The sequence below is a fragment of the Caloenas nicobarica genome, chromosome 4, assembly GCF_036013445.1.
Source record: "Caloenas nicobarica isolate bCalNic1 chromosome 4, bCalNic1.hap1, whole genome shotgun sequence".
Lineage (NCBI taxonomy): Eukaryota > Metazoa > Chordata > Aves > Columbiformes > Columbidae > Caloenas > Caloenas nicobarica.
This window is the reverse complement of record NC_088248.1, coordinates 50041440-50060113: the sequence shown is the minus strand read 5'-3', so window position 1 is coordinate 50060113 and position 18674 is coordinate 50041440. Positions and strand designations below refer to the sequence as shown.

General features: G+C 37.5%; 1 protein-coding gene across 3 annotated transcripts in view; it reads left to right on the top strand.

Moving 5' to 3' along the window:
- Nucleotides 1–512: 512 nt before the first annotated feature.
- Nucleotides 513–18674, top strand: part of EXOC1 (exocyst complex component 1) — a 31798-nt gene continuing 13636 nt past the window's right edge. Inside the window, exons 1-11 of one of the 3 annotated variants that reach the window (XM_065633962.1) lie at nt 513–653; nt 4875–5008; nt 5838–5968; nt 8037–8196; nt 9852–10039; nt 11006–11233; nt 11659–11791; nt 11985–12094; nt 12607–12660; nt 16642–16791; nt 18235–18340. In XM_065633962.1, the coding sequence (XP_065490034.1) occupies nt 4885–5008; nt 5838–5968; nt 8037–8196; nt 9852–10039; nt 11006–11233; nt 11659–11791; nt 11985–12094; nt 12607–12660; nt 16642–16791; nt 18235–18340 (1384 nt within the window). In that variant the 5' untranslated portion in view covers nt 513–653; nt 4875–4884. Of the gene's footprint in view, nt 654–739; nt 890–4874; nt 5009–5837; nt 5969–8036; nt 8197–9851; nt 10040–11005; nt 11234–11658; nt 11792–11984; nt 12095–12606; nt 12661–16641; nt 16792–18234; nt 18341–18674 lie in introns of those variants that run through there. The other 2 variants (XM_065633963.1, XM_065633964.1) reach the window with 2 other exon arrangements.

The following is an 18674-nucleotide window of genomic DNA, read 5'->3' as shown; positions in this document are numbered from 1 at the left end:
CCACTGGCCTCCCTCCAGTAATTCCTTGTCCTTCTTAAACTGGGGAGCCCAGAGCAGCTCTCTAGATGTGGCCTCACCAGGGCAAAGTAGAGGGGGAGGAGAACCTCCCTCGGTCTGCTGGTCACACTCTTCCAAATGCACCCCAGGATACCGCTGGCCTTCTTGACCACAAGGGCACATTGTTGACCCGTGGTCAACCTGTTGTCGACCAGAAAGGACTCCCAAGTCCTTCCCCACCCTCACACCGCGGCCAGCCCCGCCCCGCCCCGCCCCTGCCGCGCTCCTATTGGCTCGATCGTCCCGCTCTCTCTTCCCCCGCCCCGCCCCTGCCGCGCTCCTATTGGCTCGATCGTCCCGCTCTCTCTTCCCCCGCCCCGCCCCGCCCCTGCCGCGCTCCTATTGGCTCGATCGTCCCGCTCTCTCTTCCCCCGCCCCACTCCGCCGGGGGGCGGGCGTTACGGCCCTCACACGCGTTACACCCATTACACCCATCACGTCCGGGAGGGGGCGCTGCGCGGAGTGTGCAGACTTCCTAGCCTGCAGTCTCGCTGCTGGCGTCACGTGAGCGGAAGCGGCCGTTGCGGGCGGCTGCGGCGGGAGGCGGAGGCGGCCCGTTCCCTGACGGCCCGGCCGGTCCCGGCCCCGGCCCCGCGGTGAGAGCGAGGCGGCTCCGGCTCCTTCCGTCCCTTCCCCCGCTCCGGCTGTGGGGCCCTGCCGCTCTTCCCTCCGCGGGCCGGGCTCCACGGGTCGCCCCGGGGCGGCCCGGCTGTGTCTGGGCCGCCGGGCTCGGGGTGGGGCCGTGGCGGCAGCGGGGCGCCGGCGCTGCGGCTGCGTCCCGCCGGCGGCTGCGCGGAGGGCTGGCTGCGGGCAGTTTCTGCAGGACTGGCAGGTGGGAGGCGGTGAAACTGGTGCCAGAGGGGCCCTTGGGAGGCCGGCGCTGCTGTCAGTAGCTCTTCGGAGTTTTCCTGTTACATTATCGATCTTTTGAACGACTTTTTGCTATGAACGGCGTTCCCGGGGATGTTACGGTTGGGCTACGCTCTCGAGTTACGTTTTAACCTGCTGGGACGCAGGAGTAGCGTGTTTTCCTGTTGACAGACGTGTGTGTGGAGGCCGAGCAGTGCTCACTGAGGAGCCCGATCACATCACTCCATCGAGTCCTTCCCGCGTGTTTCCTGGCCAGGCTGTGCCTGAGATGTGGTGCCTTTGATAGATTTCTCGTAGCCAAGGCTTTTAACATTACTGGAAAAATAAATGTAGCAGTATCTAAAGGGTTTTATTAGAGACTGGCATGGTCTCAGCCCTCTCAAACCATTTTTCTGGGGAAGCAGCTTTATCTCCAGTTCTTTGTGTTTAATTCTGTGTTCATTTGGGACAGCAGGAGTCATGTGTGAAGAACTTGGCGATGTACCTTGTCCTGGCACATTGTGAAGGTTTTGACAGCTGTGACTAAGGAGGTTGAGTTTGTAAAAGAAGTTGGACTATAAGTCAGAGCAAGTCTTTGATCTCAGGTTTAATGTGTTGTCTTTTGTGGGAAAAGTGTATTCTGGACAACTTGTGTTAGCACTGAAATGGGAGAGTTAGTGAGCTGCAGCAGTCTCACTGTGACTTAGAGCAGAAAGTAAAACCAGAAATCAGAAAAGAAAGGGGGTATTTCTGAAATACAGCAGGTTGTTGGTACTTTGTGTGTGTGTTTTACGCATCTGTGGAAGAGTAACAGGAATGACAACCTGATGCAGTTTTGGAAACAGAAGCTGAGCCCAGCATTTGATGAAAGAGGAGGGAAACTGTTAGACAGGAGCTTTGGTATGTTACCTTGCCATCGGGGCCTCATATAAACAGCCTTCTTTGGGTGCCCTGAGCTCTGTACACTTCACAACACTGATTCCAGCTTAGTATATTAGCCCTTGGGTTAGTAATCTTTCAAACTACTAGATTCCCGAAGATGAGAGATGTGGTGGCAGCCAGCTGAGCTGAGACAGTGGGACATAAAAGACTGAAAGAAAAGTCAATGTCTCATCTGTTTAAAGTGCCAAGGGAACCTTTTGTCTTTGCTGTATGTTTGTCAGAGAAAGCAACCCAGGTGTCTCCAAGAGAAAAATCCAACCTAATTAACTCCATATATTGTCTCAGCATCAGACAGTGTAGTATGTGATATATATTAACCACATTTTTAACATGCTGTAGAATTTTAAGGCCCAAGTTTAGAGTTATATTTTAGCTTCTGTATTTAAATAAGCACATTGAATTTGATGTCTTAAGTATTGCTCCTTTTAGTCTACCTAGAATCTCTAGTGTGAGGAACTGTTATGAATTGAGTGAATATTGCTGATTACTTAACTTTCTGGAGGTTGGTGGGTGTGTGTTGTTTTGGGGGTTTTTTTGTTTGTTTTTTTCTTATCCATTTGATCTTTGCAAGCTTGAGTATTAGGTGGTGTCATTCCATCCTCCCACCCCAGATTTCTAGAATCTGGGGACTAGACTATGCTTTGCTGGAAAACCAGGTGGTTATACTGATGTCTATTTTGGAAGTCTCTTTCAGAGTTTTGTGACTTCCTTGGAATTTTATTCTTGTTTGCTGCATGGTTAATTTAATTTTGGTCTTATGTAACCTCTGTAAATCCTTCATCATAAATGAACACGCTAGAAGTACAGATGCTTTCATCTGAGCATGTTGCATACTTACTTGAAGGCACTGCCAAAGCAAATCAGAACTCTTAGTGAAGACTTTTTAAACAAACCAGTTGTTAACGTGTCGTACGAGCCTGAGTCGCTTTTTTGTCTTACAGCCCCTTCTTCTCAGCTTTTACTCTCTCCTGCTGTTGCCGCAGAGGTGAATCACTTGTAGGGAGAACGCTGTGAACAGGTCCACTGCCCCCATCTCTTTCTACCTCCTTTTCTGCTCTTCTACCTCCCCCAAATCACCTGAAAACCATATTTTTAATGAGGAGAAAAACTAGAAAGCAAACTTCTAGGTGGTGTTAGGAAAGTACTTTTGCTGTTAAAGGTGGGTGCACCTCATTCATGCAACCTGATGGTCTGATTTGGTATATGACTACATCATTGACTTTAAACTATATCTGCCAATGTACCAGAAGGTGTAAAGGGATCCTTGATGGCTTTGTACAATCTCCTGTGTTTGCCGTTACAGGCTACGAGAGTGAATAAGTAATGTCTGTTTATTGTCTTTCAGCGGAAGTCTGTCTTTTTTAGCATTTGTTTAGAGGGTTCAAGGTCAGCACTTGATTCCTGGAAGAAATATCTTGATTTATTACTAAGCGTACATGCTTACCTTCTTTCTCTTTTTGAAATATCCTGTTTCTCCCTTACTAGATAAGAAACTCCATAATTTAAAAAAAAAAAAAGTGTCCTGTTTCTGAGCTCAGTCTATGCATCCAAGAAAAGTCAGCAAACTAGTCAAACCTAATGGACTTACCTTTGCAAAATTGTGTTGTGGCCTTTTCAGATCTAGCTGGCCTTGGAGTCAAACTTTCTGACAGCTACAAAGATGCATTTCTTTATTCTGCCTTACTGTAACAATTGCCAGATCCTCATTTGAGGATAAAGAGGAAGAGCAGCAGCCTGTTACATTTAATAGTATGTGGTAGCTGGCAAGAGCAGGAAAACAGGTCTTTGCAAAACATAAACCAAACAAACCCAATACTGTATTTCTAGATGCTCAGAGGTTTGTTGCCTTAGGTATGTATCTGTCCCCACAGTTTGTGTCTTCCAGGAGATGTTCTAAGGAAGCTTTTATGAAAGATACTTCAATATCCAGAAGATAAATCTGATTTAAGAAAAACGTACTACATTCTATTACATGGGCCCTCTGTAATGTCTTATGATTTCATGTTTTTTACAGAGGTGTCAACCTGGGAAAACTCTAGTACTGTTCTTTTTTGTTTTATTGGCTCGAGTTTGTGAGTGATGTACTTATTCTGCTTTAAACAAGCTGTTTGAGCAGGATACTTGCGGATGCTCTCATAACATGGTATCAAGTACTAATTTTGAATTTCTGTTATGATACCAAGGGAGGAGGGAGTGAGGAAGCATGCTGGGACACTGATCCTTAATCAGACTGATTTTTCTCTCCACCAGAAGAGGTTTAGGGTGTGTATGTGGTACACCAAGGCTCGAAAGTAATAATTTGTTAGACTTGAAATTGTAGTATCTGAGTGGTGGATTGATACAGTATGTCATAAGTCATTCCAGATTGTATTCCAGAAGTCCTCCTGCAAAGCAGAGAACTGGAGACACTTTTTGTCCTTCTAAATGGAACATTATTTTCATTTTGGTTTGCCAAACATATAACCTTGATTTGATGAAAGAGTCCTGAAATTTTAATTGAAGGTTTTAGGTATATGTGACGGATTCTGGACTTTAAGATCCATTTGAGGTCATCACTGTAGTGATTTTAGTTTAAAATTCTCCATCCTGTCAGATTTTGTCGGGTTTTTTTCATCTGTTCTCACACAGATTTTTACTGGATCTATGGCATTCATATCCATTCTAAAATTCCACTACTTAGTGAGGGAGTCTTTTTTTTCTTGATTCCTGTGGCAACTTTTTTTAATGCTTCACATTCCACTTTACTACTAAGAAGCTTTTAGTTCTCCATTAAATTTGGCAGAAGGATCACCCTAGTGTTGATAAATTACAGTTGTCTAACTGAAGTAAGCTTTATCTTGGACTTTTTCCTAAAGTGAGCTTGTCTTCTACCTGTCCATCATGCTTGTCTAGATTATGATTTATTAAGCTACCCATAAAATTTAATTTCAAAAAACTGTAGTTGCTGTAAGTAAATGACTGGTTCTTTTGTGTGTGTGTATGTTAAATGCACCTGAATGTATTATCGCTTCTTAAAAATCTTTCAGCTGAGAGAAAATGACTGCAATCAAGCATGCTTTACAGAGGGATATTTTCACTCCCAATGATGAACGCTTGTTGAGCATTGTGAACGTGTGCAAAGCAGGCAAAAAGAAGAGAAACTGCTTTTTGTGTGCCACAGGTACATAATAATACCACCCTGTATTTCTTGTCTTCACCTTTGTTTTTTATTCAGTTGCATATGTCTTAACTGTACTTAAAATATTTATTCTTGCCCGATATAAAGCAGGTGCTTTCCATTTCTAATGGAGAAAATAAATGGTAGCTTATACTTCCATTATTGCTTCTATTAAAAAGGAAACAAAACCCTGTACCCAGATCTCTCTGTAATGTGAAATGAAAGAATCAAAATTATTTGTGTGGTACTGGTGAGCTTTTGAAGTAGACTGTATATAGTGCTTAAAAGGGGTTTAGTAGGCGCTTAGGCTGATCAGCCTAAATAAAATGCAATGAAGTGTACTGGTTAGAGTCCAAGGCAGAGGGTTCTGGAAAGGCACAGTAACTACTGAGTTCTAATGTTCCTTTGAGTGTATGTGCATTATATTATGTCTCTTCAAAAAATTAGGTGTTTTGGTCAATCCGTCAATAAATTAGCTTGCTACAATTTTTTTTGACTGAGAAATCTCTGAAAATGTTTTTATTCTGACTGTAATCTCCATTTACCTCTGTGCTTTGTCAGTGAGGTGGCCATGGTCTGAGGTCTGCTGTATCAAAGAAATACATGTAAATTAGGTTAATTGCTTCACAAGCTGTATAGTGATGTGTATCTGGTTGACTGAGAGTTAAACTCAACTGTGGAAATGATGGACGAAGTGTTTCAAAGGGTCTCTTTTAATCAAATGAATATTACAAAATTTCCCCCACAGATAATTAATTTCAGAAGTTGAACTACAGCAGAAACAGATATTGAAATAATTTGTGCATTTTGAAATTACTCTTTTACTTAACAGTGACCACAGAACGACCAGTGCAAGTCAATGTGGTAAAAGTGAAAAAATCTGACAAGGGAGATTTCTACAAAAGGCAGACTGCATGGGGACTTCGAGATCTTGCTGTTGTTGATGCCAAAGATGCTGTTAAAGTATGTGTAACTTTTTTTTTTTTTGGTTTACTGCTCTGCTCAGAACATCCCTTTGGTTCCTAGTTAGAGTTAACCTTCTTGATACTGACTACTTTAAAGCTTAGATTGATAACACATGAATTAGGAATTAGTATGTTAAATTCCAGTGTTGCTTATGCCTGCATTTTCTTCTAGCTTTTCCAAGAATATAACCCTGGTAAACTGAGTAAGAGTAGTCTAGATGTGCTTGAATAGCAATACTTAATATCTGCCTTGTTTATTGTAGTGATCTCTCTGTGACTGTACAGTGCTTGTGCTAAGGACCAGTACTTTTTTGTTTGTTTCAAGTTTTCTGTAAATTTTTACTCCAAGCTTAGTATCCCCTTAAAAAAAAATGATGACCTTCTTACTGATGACATTGAGCTACATGGAATGTTTTTTACTGGGACACTGAAAACCTTCTTAATGAGCAGTATATAAGCTTCTGAAGATGAACTCTTGTGCCTCTTCTCTAAATCGTGACATTGGCCATTTGTTGGAAAGCGTACAGTCCTGAGGTGTTTTTCTTTTCCATAGAAAAGAGTAACCTATTTTTGATTATTTAAATTCATCTGTTGTCGTTAATAAGATGTACACATAGACAGAGGTGAAACTTCTTCGTCCTGTGATGTCTGGGTCTATGTTCCTTTAATTGGTGCTTTGGAAGAATAGTGCAGGAAACTATGAAGTTGAATATTCTTGAATTTCCCACTCACTAAGTATAAGTTTAATGTGTTTTGTTATTTCAGTTATCCACATACTTGTTGGCTACATTTTAGATTTTACCTGCTGTTCTTAAGTACCCCGTTGAATAATTCCTTCTTTCAGGTTAAGGTTCTTTTTAAAATTATACCATCTCTCAGGGCTTTTTCTTGCAAACCAGAATTCAGTTAACTGTTTTGTGAAATGTGCTGTAATGTAGATACCACTCTAAAGAGCGATTTTGAAATTTTCTTTCAAAAACCAAATGTTGAATGGCAAACCCTCTCACGTTAAAAAAAGTCAGAATTAAAGTTGATAGGTGCATCGTGTTTTGTTTTCCAAATGTGATCCTATGCAACTCTTTTGCCATAGGCCTTTCTTGCACTAGTTGTCAGGTCAAATTTTATGTAATGATACTCTTTGTTTAGAAATGTATGGTAACTATATTTATCAAAATAAGCTATAGAAAAAAAATAGAGCTGCTTTTATTGCACTCTACAGGAAATACCACTTCCCATCATTTGCAATTTCATGTGCAGCCTGCTTCTGCAGATAATAGTGACAATATAAGTAATAAGTAGCAGCAATAGTAGTTTTTACAAACTGTAAGTAAGAATTTAACATGTATCTGAGGCAAGAACATTTTCTATCAGGAGGTTGGACCTTGTAAAATACTTGGAATATGATTTTTAAAATAGACTCTTACCAGTTAGAGTCCATACGGAGTTCATAAGTGGCTGCAGAAAGGAAAGTACATTATTTAATTGTTATCAAAGCAGTGTTCTCATCAGGCAACAAATCTAGTTGATAATACTTCTGTGGTAGTTTTTTACCTTTAAAATACCAAATAGTCTTTCTATCCTGTTTGGTGCTATTAAACACTATCATATCTCTAAAATATATAAAGTGTTCATAACTTTTCTCCTTGCCTATTCCTCTAAGTCTGCTTGAATTGTATTGTATATGTTTTCAGTAATTCCAGATACTGTTTTTAGTTTCAGAACGCTAACACAAGGCGTTAGTCATTCTGAGGACCGTGTTTCAGAGCAGATAGCACTGTCAAATGTTTCTTGAAACTCTTACAGATCTCTGTATTGTGTGTTATTGTTGCCTTATCTGGCTTGACCAAATACTGTCTTCATAGTGTGGATTTTGTTTTTTCACTTCCAGTGTTTTAGTACTTTCATTAAGGTGCCCCAGGGTGCCAGTGTTGGTATGTCAGCTCAAGGTTGGCATCTGTGTAATTTAATTTTTGTCCTGTCATCTCGATAATTAAATGATTAAACAATCTCTGCTGCTCAGAGAATCATTTGACTGTTGAGCCTGTAACATATCTCATCTTTTGCAGGAGAATCCTGAATTTGACTTGCATTTTGATAAAGTGTACAAATGGGTTGCGAGCAGTACAGTGGAAAAGAACACCTTCATTTCATGTATCTGGAAACTCAATCAGCGATATCTTAGGAAGAAAATTGACTTTATTAACGTTAGTTCACAGCTTTTGGAAGGTAAATTTCTACAACTGTATGTTAAGCATAAAGCTTAGTAATTACTGATGTAAAACAGATGTACTGTAAAAAAGAATCCTAATCCTGATGTTTTTTCCTATTTGATTTTATATTTTCTAAGTCTTCAGATAAACAAGGTGATTAGATAACAGATTTTCTGTTAGAAAACTGAGACAAAATACTTCATTAATGAAGTTCTAAATATTGATAAGTGTATTGTATTTCTAAGACATTCTGCTTGTTGAACAAAATAAAATCTACCTGTAAGATCTGGTAGGACTAAATGTGTAATAAATCTGCTTTGGTTCCATTTTTCTTTCCCACAATTTAGAAAAGTGTTACAAAGTGTCACTTCATTAGCATGCTAAAGGTTATGAGGTTTTACATGAGATTTCTAGTTCACAAACTGTGGTTAGCAGATGTTACGTTCTGATGGACCCTGTTACAGTTTACGCGACTGGTTGGTTGCTAAGAGGGCTTTGTATCTTTACTCATGCTGTATTAAATATTTTTACAGTCATGTTATCTTTTAATAGTTATTTTTTTTAATAAAGCCTAGTGAGTAAGCATATGTCATGTTGGAGTCTGTCAGAAGTGGCTGAACTGTTGGTGTTGAATACTAGACTGGCTTGTGCAGAAGAACGTGAATTAGAAATGTGAAACAGGGAGGATAGCATTTCTGTATTTTGGTGTTGACTGAAATTTGCTTTTAACCAACCTCTAACTTTTCAAGTTAGTGCACTATTAAAACATTAAAACTTGCTGCCACTTAAAAATATACACACTGTTCATCCTTTGTCTAGCTAACATTCTCTGCTTCCTTTCCTCTGCTTTTCCATACCTTTTAATTCTTCAGAACTGCCTAAAGTTGCAGAAGGTGCGTAACACCTTTTTCCTTTATTCTGCTTTGTAAGCAATTTTTCTTAAATAATATGCCTTTAAAAAAAATTTAAATAGTGTTTTGGATAGCGTATAAAATTGTGAGAGATAAGAGATGTTTCAAATGTCCTGAACAGTTTCTGGCTGGACTGTGTTAACATTCTGTAAAAAAACATTTGTCAGCCTTTGAATGGCTTGTCGAATTAAATAAGCACTGCCATGAGAAATCATAGTTCATGAAAACGTTGTTATAGAATTTTCGCTTACCTCAGTACTGATTTTTTTCCTGCTATGAAACTTACCTTGAGCATCAATATATTTTTCTATTTATTCAGTGGTATATTTATTTATCTACTGCAATATGTTTCCCTTATGTTCTGTCTACCAAAAGAGAGAGTCTAACTTCTACTGATCTTCTGCCAACAAGTCTAGTGTTAATGCTGTAATGTATTCTGATGTTGGTTACTAGTGTGACAGGTGAATGGAGTGAGACAGCATGTCCCTTTGTACATGCAATAAAGGAAGGTGGCTATTTGTATTCTGCTTATATAGTATAATTTGGAAAACATCACTGTTGGGAACCAGTTCTGGAAATCTTAATGAAGCCCATGGAAGACTGAGACTTGCAAAAAGAGTATGCAGGTAGCAGGTGCTTGTTATGAAAGTTGTTTAACGGATTAATTTACTTAAAGGTAGTGGAACATACTTAAGTACTCTTAAAATGCTTGTGACTTTCTGCACTTGCTGACGTATTTTATTTACATTCTCTATGTAAGAATCCGTTCCAAGTGGAGAGAACCAAAGCGTAACAGGAGGTGATGAAGAGTCTGTGGATGAATACCAGGAGTTAAACGCAAGAGAAGAACAGGATATTGAAATAATGATGGAAGGCTGTGAATATGCTATTTCTAATGCGGAAGCCTTTGCAGAGAAGTTGTCGAGAGAGCTACAAGTGCTGGATGGGGTAAACATTTCTTGTAATATACAGTGTGTTAGCATGTTGAACCGTTTTCATTGATACTATGTAGCATTCTTTGAAAAGGTAGCTAACTTGTTCTGCTGCATATTTAAAGATAAATGTATATCTGTTCCTAAACAGAGCTACATCCTATCTATGATCAGATTTTAAAGATCTTCAACTTTGCTCTTTACCTTCGAGACCTTCTGGGATCAGTCACAGGCTTTTGAATGATGACTTGAGAAGAAAAAGGGGAGGCATTCTACATAGACCTTTCTCGAAAGCAAGGGTGCAGGGAGAGAGAGAATAGATGTTCGTGTCCATGGATGTGAACTCTTATGCCTAAAATATGCCTCAGTGTAATTGGGAAACTGGCTTAGTCTAACAACGTTGCAGTATTGGACTGTCTGTAGCAGTACCATATTGTTGGCTATTTTGCTTTTTAAACAACCCAGCATTCTAGAGGTCGCTTAAAACCTGAAGGAGATGCAGGGGTTACAGTTTTGAGAGAACAGTCAACAACCTCCTCAAATTGTCGAGTGGATATTTCTCTCATATTTTGAAAATGGCTGTTATCAAAGAGGTAGCTGAAACAGAAAATGTGACCTATCACCTAAGCTTTTTTTCTGGAACTGAAAATGTTCCAGTATAGTAGGGTTTGGTTTTTATTTTTGATTTTGTTTGGACTGTTTGGTTTTTATTTTTGTGCAGATCAATACTTCAATTCTACAAATGTGAGCAAAGTTTTGGTTTTATCTCTTTTCTTTATGAAATGAAGAAGTGTCATGGACTGAGGCACTGTTGTGTTCAATAACATTTTAAATGAGAAATACTGCAAGCTTATATTATTTTGTCTCTTTCATCAAGAATTTTGGAAAGTATTTGACAGTGATGGAGACAGAAGGAGATAGCAGAATGCTTTTGGGATATAAAAAAGTCTCTCAATATCTTGTGGCTTAATTTTCTGTACAGGCAAATATCCAGTCAATTATGGCCTCAGAGAAACAGGTGAATATCTTGATGAAGTTGCTGGATGAAGCTCTAAAGGAAGTTGACCAAATTGAGCTGAAGCTGAGCAGTTATGAAGAAATGCTTCAGAGTGTGAAAGAGCAAATGGATCAAATTTCAGAAAGCAACCACCTAATCCATCTCAGCAACACAAATAATGTGAAGCTACTGTCAGAGATAGAGTTCTTAGTGGTAAGCATTTTTATTGTGTTCACTATGGTTGTTCACATCAGGTATAAAATTCTTTTAGGTTGCTACCCTCTTTAGCAACCATATATGAGCTTCATTTAAAAGAATGAGTTTATTTTTCTGTTTTATTATTGTACTAACCAGTAAATTTTTATAATGATGGAATTGTATTTTATTTATCATTATTGTTGAGCAGCATAGCAAACTAACCTGCTTATGGACAAGCATTGGAACAGGCTGCCCAGGGAAGTGGTTGTCACCATCCCTGGAGGTGTTTAAGAGACATGTAGATGTGGTACTTAGGGACATAGTTTAGTGGTGGAGTTGGTTAACAGTTGGACTCAATGATCTTAAAGGTCTTTTCCAACCTAAATGATTCTATGATTCTGTTCTATGATTCTGTGACAATGCTATCCATTATTTTGTAGAATCACATGGATTTGGCTAAAGGTCATATAAAGGCCCTTCAGGAGGGAGATCTGACATCCTCTCGAGGCATTGAGGCTTGCACTAATGCAGCAGATGCCCTTTTGCAGTGTATGAATGTAGCTCTTCGTCCAGGTAATGTTTCTGTTAGACTACAGTCTAACATACGATATTTATTATGGTAGTACCTTGATTGTATGTGCCTTTCCAACTAGTCTCAGATGTTGTTTCTGTAGATTGAGGGAATTGTTACCTCTGGTCCTTGTAGTTCCCACATACAATATATTACTGTATGTTTTGTACTCTGTGAAGTTCTTTTTGTTCTTAGGACATGATATGCTTCATGCAGTGAAACAGCAACAGCAGCGGTTTAGTGACTTGCGTGAGCAATTTGCACGGAGACTTGCCAGTCATTTGAACAGCGTATTTGTTCATCAGGTATTATTTCTTACTATTTTATGTGAAATTTTCAGTCACAAACTTTTCCTGACAAGCAAACCAATACACCTAAAGTTGGACACGTTCTGTGATGTAAGCAGTAAACAAATGGACTGCTAGAGGCACTTCAGGTATACTAAGCATACCAAACTATAGTTGCCTACAGAAGTCTCATATTTAAAAAAAAAGAAACCCTCTCTTTAGTGGGTTTGCTATCTGAATTAAACACATTGTGTGATATATAAGAATTTAATTGTAAGGCTTGACTGAGGAGAAAAAACACTGACTTTTTTTAAGCATGTCAGAGACTGAGAACATAGGAGTTCTTGATGTCTGAACTTCAAGGGCCATAAAAAGCCCAAAACCATAAAAAGTAAGATGAATAAACCTTGTTTTTTGAGACTTAACTTCAAATATTCAGAAATCACTGTCCTAAGGCTTGTTTCCTAAAGTGAGTGTCTTTCTTAGCATCAGTTTTCTTTCAATTCTGTATTTTTTTTATCTCCAATTAGTTTAATCAGAACTTCCTTCAGCTCTGTAACAGGCCCTACTCTCTTTCAGTTCCAGTGAGTACATCGGGTTTGATACAAGTTTTTCTAACTAATTTTTTTGAGCTTGACTTACCTAGCAGCTGCATCTTCGGCTTTACAAAAAGAAATTTATCCTTACCAGTTGCACAGCATCAGACTTATGCTTCCATTATTCTTATTAGGCCTCCAGCTTTGATTATCTGTTTATGAGTTAACATTCCTCCAGTGTGATCTCCAGAAATTGCTAAAACACAAAATGAGGTGTATGGAGGAAAAATATTTTCAGGAAATTGTAATATGTGTACAACTGTACAGATACTACAATTGTGCTACATTGTAATATTTGTAAATAAAAAAAATTTCAGTTTTTATACATATTAGCACAATCAAAGTTTTAGAAGTTTTTTGGTTTATGTATTAGACTGTGTGCAGAAAATGGAATAGAGTTAGGCTGGATAATTCTATAGAAAATTGCATTTGAGAGTACTAGCCTGGCTTTTTATGGCAAAGTGCTTCCTATATTTTATTTCATTTGCAGAAGAATTCCAGTTCTGCAGCATGTTATATTTTTTGCCTGTAGTTTCTGTTCTTAAGAAAGTATGTTTCTCCTGCGAGTTTTCATATTTTGAAAAACTGAGCACAAACTGTGTCCTGGCCTTTAAATGAACAAGTAGAAGCTATTTAGTGTAAGTCCTATGTAAATGCATTCACAAAGTTTGGATTTTGGACTTGCATACGAAAGTGGCTATTTAATAGAATGCCTTTTCTGATGTTCTCTTCTGAGGATTTTAATTTTTAAAATGGCAAGAGATTATTATTACTGTGTAATACTATGTGTATTAGATGAAATACTTCTCAGTACACTTTTCAGTGCTATTGAGAATGCTGTTACCAATTTGCAATTTTTTAAATTTTTTTTTAAAAATCTGGTACCGATAGTGGCCTCACACTGTCTTTCATATAAACTTCCCTCTGAAAAGTTTTGATCTGCTGTTGGCCGTGAGGTGTTAATCAGCAGGTAAAAAAAAAATGGCCTCACTGTATACTTCATTTTGAGATACAGATTCAAATGTTGGAGCTACAAGAGATTTTTGTGTTGTCTTACTAAAATGACCTTGTTTGGTTGGTCTAATGAATAGAATGTAACAAATTCTCAGCCACACATTTTTGTAAAGCCTAGCTGGAATACTTTGTTACTTTTAACATCTGAGGAATTGCATTATTTGTTTAGAATGTTTCTCTTAAAAAGATAAAGCACTTCAGAAAAAAGCTAAGGCAGATACAGGTTTCTAAATTAAAATGTCAAATGAAAACATGACGATGTCTAGACAGCTGCTACTAAAAGCAAGACATTCTGATTTGAAGCTCTTTAGATGGGAGACCAAAGTTGCATTGACATTTTGAACTAAATATATTATCTTAGAAGTATGAAATTGTTCTTTTTTTTAAAAAAAAAATAAAAAGGCAAACAAACGCAATGCTGTGATTCAAACTACTGTTGTAAGATATTAAGGTGCTTCATCTCCTTTACATAAAAAAGAGAATAAATATGGAAAGATTTAAAGATAAATGCAACTTTGGATTGCCATTCACTGCAATGTTAAAAACTGTTTGCAGTAACTGTTACTAACAGTTAAAGGAGTTGTCTGTATTGTGTCCTAATAATATTTGATTAACCTTACTGCGTGTCTATGAAGATTTTTCTTTTTTATTAACAACCGGGTTCAGCATTCAATTAAAAGGCAACTCTGGGCTTTCTGTCTTTAAATATGAAATAGTTTGAAGCTTTGAAACTAAGAAATAGTTGAATAACAAGCTTGCAGTATCATTTGGTAACAGAGAGAAATTTATCTTGGGAGAGGATTTATCATCTAGCTTTATGAAGAATGCAACTACTAAGCAAAAATAAAAAGTTGTGTCTAATAAAGGGACATGAATAAAATTGTTAGATGAAAGAAGCAGTAAGAACTTGGATAGCTGAGTGTTTTCTAACAGTAATATGAACTAGCCTTTGGACTTAGTTGAAGAAAGCTATGAAAGCCACCAGGTAAATTATGTTAAGCTATAAGGAACTTGAACGTTAAAATGCACACTATAGGAATGTTGCACACCAGGGGATAGGAGAGAGAACCATAAGTGTTTTTCTATGTCTGTTTTTCATAAAAGCATATCAAAGATTTGTGGAAAATATTTGTTATACGCATGCCCAGAAGTACACACAGTATTGAGTATGACCTCGCTAATTACATCAGCAGCTGTGTGGCTAATGCTGGTTGGATTCTATTTCCAAATTATATGTTGCATGAACTACACTTTACAAAGTTAGCTTTTTGTTGGAGTCAGAATACAGGATTGCTTTTGGGAGGGAGATTAACAATGTGACTCTTCTCATTGTCTGTGAGAATAAATGAATGAAGTAATCTAGGGCTTGTTTCTTTGGGTCCATTTGTGTCTCAGTTTGTGTAGTTAAGAAAACAGGACTTTAAGTTCATGTTTGTGCTGGATACAAAAAGTAATGCCAGCTTTCTTTAGAACCTGGCATGTTTGCATTGTGCTACTTACTAAAGATTAGTCTTTTACAAATAATATCAAGACTTTTTTTCTTTTAAAAAAATGAAGATATAAATGTGTGAATGTATTGTGGAAGCTTTTATGGCTTTTTTTAACCAAAGACTTGAACTGATTAGTACCCACCACAACGGAGAAGGGTGAGCCAAAGTTTCTTTAGTTTTGACAGTGTGTTGGCTTCTGCTCTAACTTGCAGACATACATAAGCAGTTTTTAAACTGTATGGTTTATATTCCGCCAACTTGTTATATCCAAGACAGAACTGTCCAGGAATGCTGGACAGTGTCCCAGGGTCAGGGACTGTCATTGGCTGACATGAACCACCCACATGTTATGCTACAAGAATTGGAGACCAATTAGGAGAATCTTTTTATGCTGCCATGGCACAAACTATACTTAAGATCAAGTTCTGTTGCAGTATTTATTACAAGCCCAGTAAAATAGACTTTACAGGAAATAGTAAAGCCATTTTGAAATTAAGTCACATCCTCCCTTCAACTAGCACAGGGCAAAGGGTTGTGTGTTGTGCTGCATGACTGAGGTGTGATGTTACCTTGCTTGCTTCCAGAATTGTGCAGGAAGCTTGGGAGTTGCAGCAAGTGAAAGCTTAATAAAGCTAAATCATATATTGTTCAAGCACTATGATGTGATCTTCATTTAAAGGATAGTGGGGGTTTTTTGTTTGTGGGGTTTTTTTTGTTTGTTTGGGGGGGGGGGTTGGTTTGTTTATTTTTTTTTTTTTCAGGAGATAAGCCAGATAAAAGGAAGAGTGTGAAGTTAGTAGCTTACTGTTAAATGGGTTGGTTTATCCTGCATGTTGTAAACTGTTTAATAAATGTTTACTGAAAGTGTATGTGTATGCGTGTCTATATTTGTGTAGAGGGAGAGAAAACATGTGTGAACTGCTGGTTTTTAAGGCTTGGCCAAAGTCAACTACAGTGGGTTGAATTGGAGCAGATTTTCAGAGGTGTAGCATAAAGCTCATCATTAACATTGAGGTCACTGACTGGGGACCTGAAATGTCTTACACTGTATGGGAACAACATCTTCAAAAATAAGCAGATATGGATTTTGTTTGTTTGTTTAGAGAAATAATGTAATAATCTCTTAGAATTTTTCAGAAACAGTTGAACACTTGTTAAATCTTCAGTCAGGTATACCTTGCGTTCTCTTGCGAAAATGCCAAGTTAACTCACCTTGGAGGCAAAGTGCCTTACAATAAACAAGTTTACTAAGATGTTTTACCTGCCACAACTATAATACCTCAGTGTCTGTATTGTGTTAGGTTTCTTTTCAATCTAAGTCTCTGGACTTTGTTTCTATGCAAGATATTTTGATGCTTTTCTGTTTGTCTGAGAGGGATGCTCTCTTCATTTTAAGTTTTTCAGGAAACTTCCAGTACTACTGTATAGAGCTTCCAGATTCACTTTAATGCTTTCTTTTACCAAGGGTCATGATCAGAGTTCTACTCTTGCCCAGCACTCTGTTGAATTGACATTACCCAATCACCATCCATTTCACAGAGATTTACTTCGATATGCTAAACTGATGGAGTGGCTAAAGAACACAGATTATGGAAAATACGAAGGGCTAGCAAAGGTATGTGAAGTGCTCAAATGGTGCTAGAGAATATACATAATATACTGGGTTTGAGAGTCAAAAGAATATCTTGCGTGTATGTGCATGTCCTTTTAATATTCTTTTATATTAAATTTAATTCACTGCTCCTTTTTTCTTGTTCCTTTTTGGAATAGGAAATCTAATTTTTTGGTATTTGTTGTATCCTGTATTTTTTTTTCTCCAAGATTCTATGTCTCTCTTGTGAAGTATCATAAGATGTTAATCTTAATATTTATGTAAAATGAGTTTGCCATTTTACTGTCTAGTAAGAAAAATAATTAAGTTCTTTTCATGTTGATGTGCTTATTGCTTACGTGACATCTTTATTTCTTCATTTCACTCAGAATATTAAAAACTTCAGAGGTCTGTTGTAAAGTAGATTAAGTAGAAACATTTAACCTTCATGTATATGTAACTTCTAACTACCTTGTTTAAAACTGACATGGAATGAAAAAAAAATACTGCAGAAGTAGAGAAAATGTTTAGATAGAAATCAAGGGAAAGTTAGTCCTTACAGAACAAGTCTTCTTTTATTCAAGTACTATCATTCTTAAAAACTCAACTATGGAAGATTTAAATTACCCTTAAAATGGCTTTGAAGTAATTGTTCTTTTGCTTTCAGTATAAGGTAAATATTCAAAGAATGGTTGACATCTTTGTGATCGTCTAATAAAAAAAAGAAACATATTTATGTATTATGTGTGCTAAATAAATAAATTCTGAAGAACGTCAGAAAAAAATTCTTGGGTGATATTTGATAAATAAAACATTATAATAACCTTTGTACTAAAAATCTAAACAAACCAGATAGTCTTCAAACTTATTTCAGTTGCCTCTTGTTTGTTTAAAACTTGAGCTTATTTTTGGCAGTGTTGCAAACAAATTATTTTGGGATTGATTCAATCTTGTAGTAAGCAGACACACAGAGTTTGTGCCTCTCAAAGTTTTCTGGTCTTTTTTTAATTTTCCTTGTAAGAATAGTAATAAAGGAGGTCACGTGCTCAGGAAGATATGTAGGAATGGCATCCTATGTGCTTTGGGGCACGGAAAGAGTCTAGTAAAAGAGGCTACAGAGAATGGTGCTGAATTCTCTCCGTTCTACCCTTGAATTGAATTCTATGATGCAATACCGCTAGTAATCCTATTTGTATGTACCACATTGCGTATCTTTTCTTGTGGAGAAGAATTAGCGCTTTCTCGTTGCTCAATGAACTCACTAGAAAAATGAATATAACCTGCTTAAATATCATGAGTATATTTTTGTACATGCTACATAAATATATAAATACATATGTAGTCCAAACCAGTTTGTCGTTTAGTACAACTTACCTACTTGCTGGATTGCTGGTTTTTAAGATCTGTTTAACTGTAATAGGACAAAGTCAGTATGTATACCTGTTAACTACACATTTTTCTTTTAAGAATTATATGGATTATTTATCGCGACTGTATGAAAGGGAAATCAAAGATTTCTTTGAAGTTGCCAAGATCAAGATGACAGGCACAACCAGAGAAGGAAAAAAGTTTGGTAAGCTTCCAGGAGGCGTATATCTTGCTTTGAATCTCATTATTTCCTTATAAAATACTCATAACGACATCTAGGGCAAATTTTGTAATGGTATAAAGCTGTTTACTTCTGGCAAGTTGGATGAAAAATGCAATTGGTAAAACTTCTGAATTCTAGGAGGCCAAAGCCGCACAACTGAAATCTTGTGGAATTGGTCAAGATAGAAGGATATTTCTCAGATTTTGAAATCTGCTCTCAATTTTTAACAAACTGCCAACTATTTTTTTATTACTTGAACTATCCTGCTTTGTTACTGGAACAAATTTGAAAAATCAACCTTTGTAAGTAAAGAAAA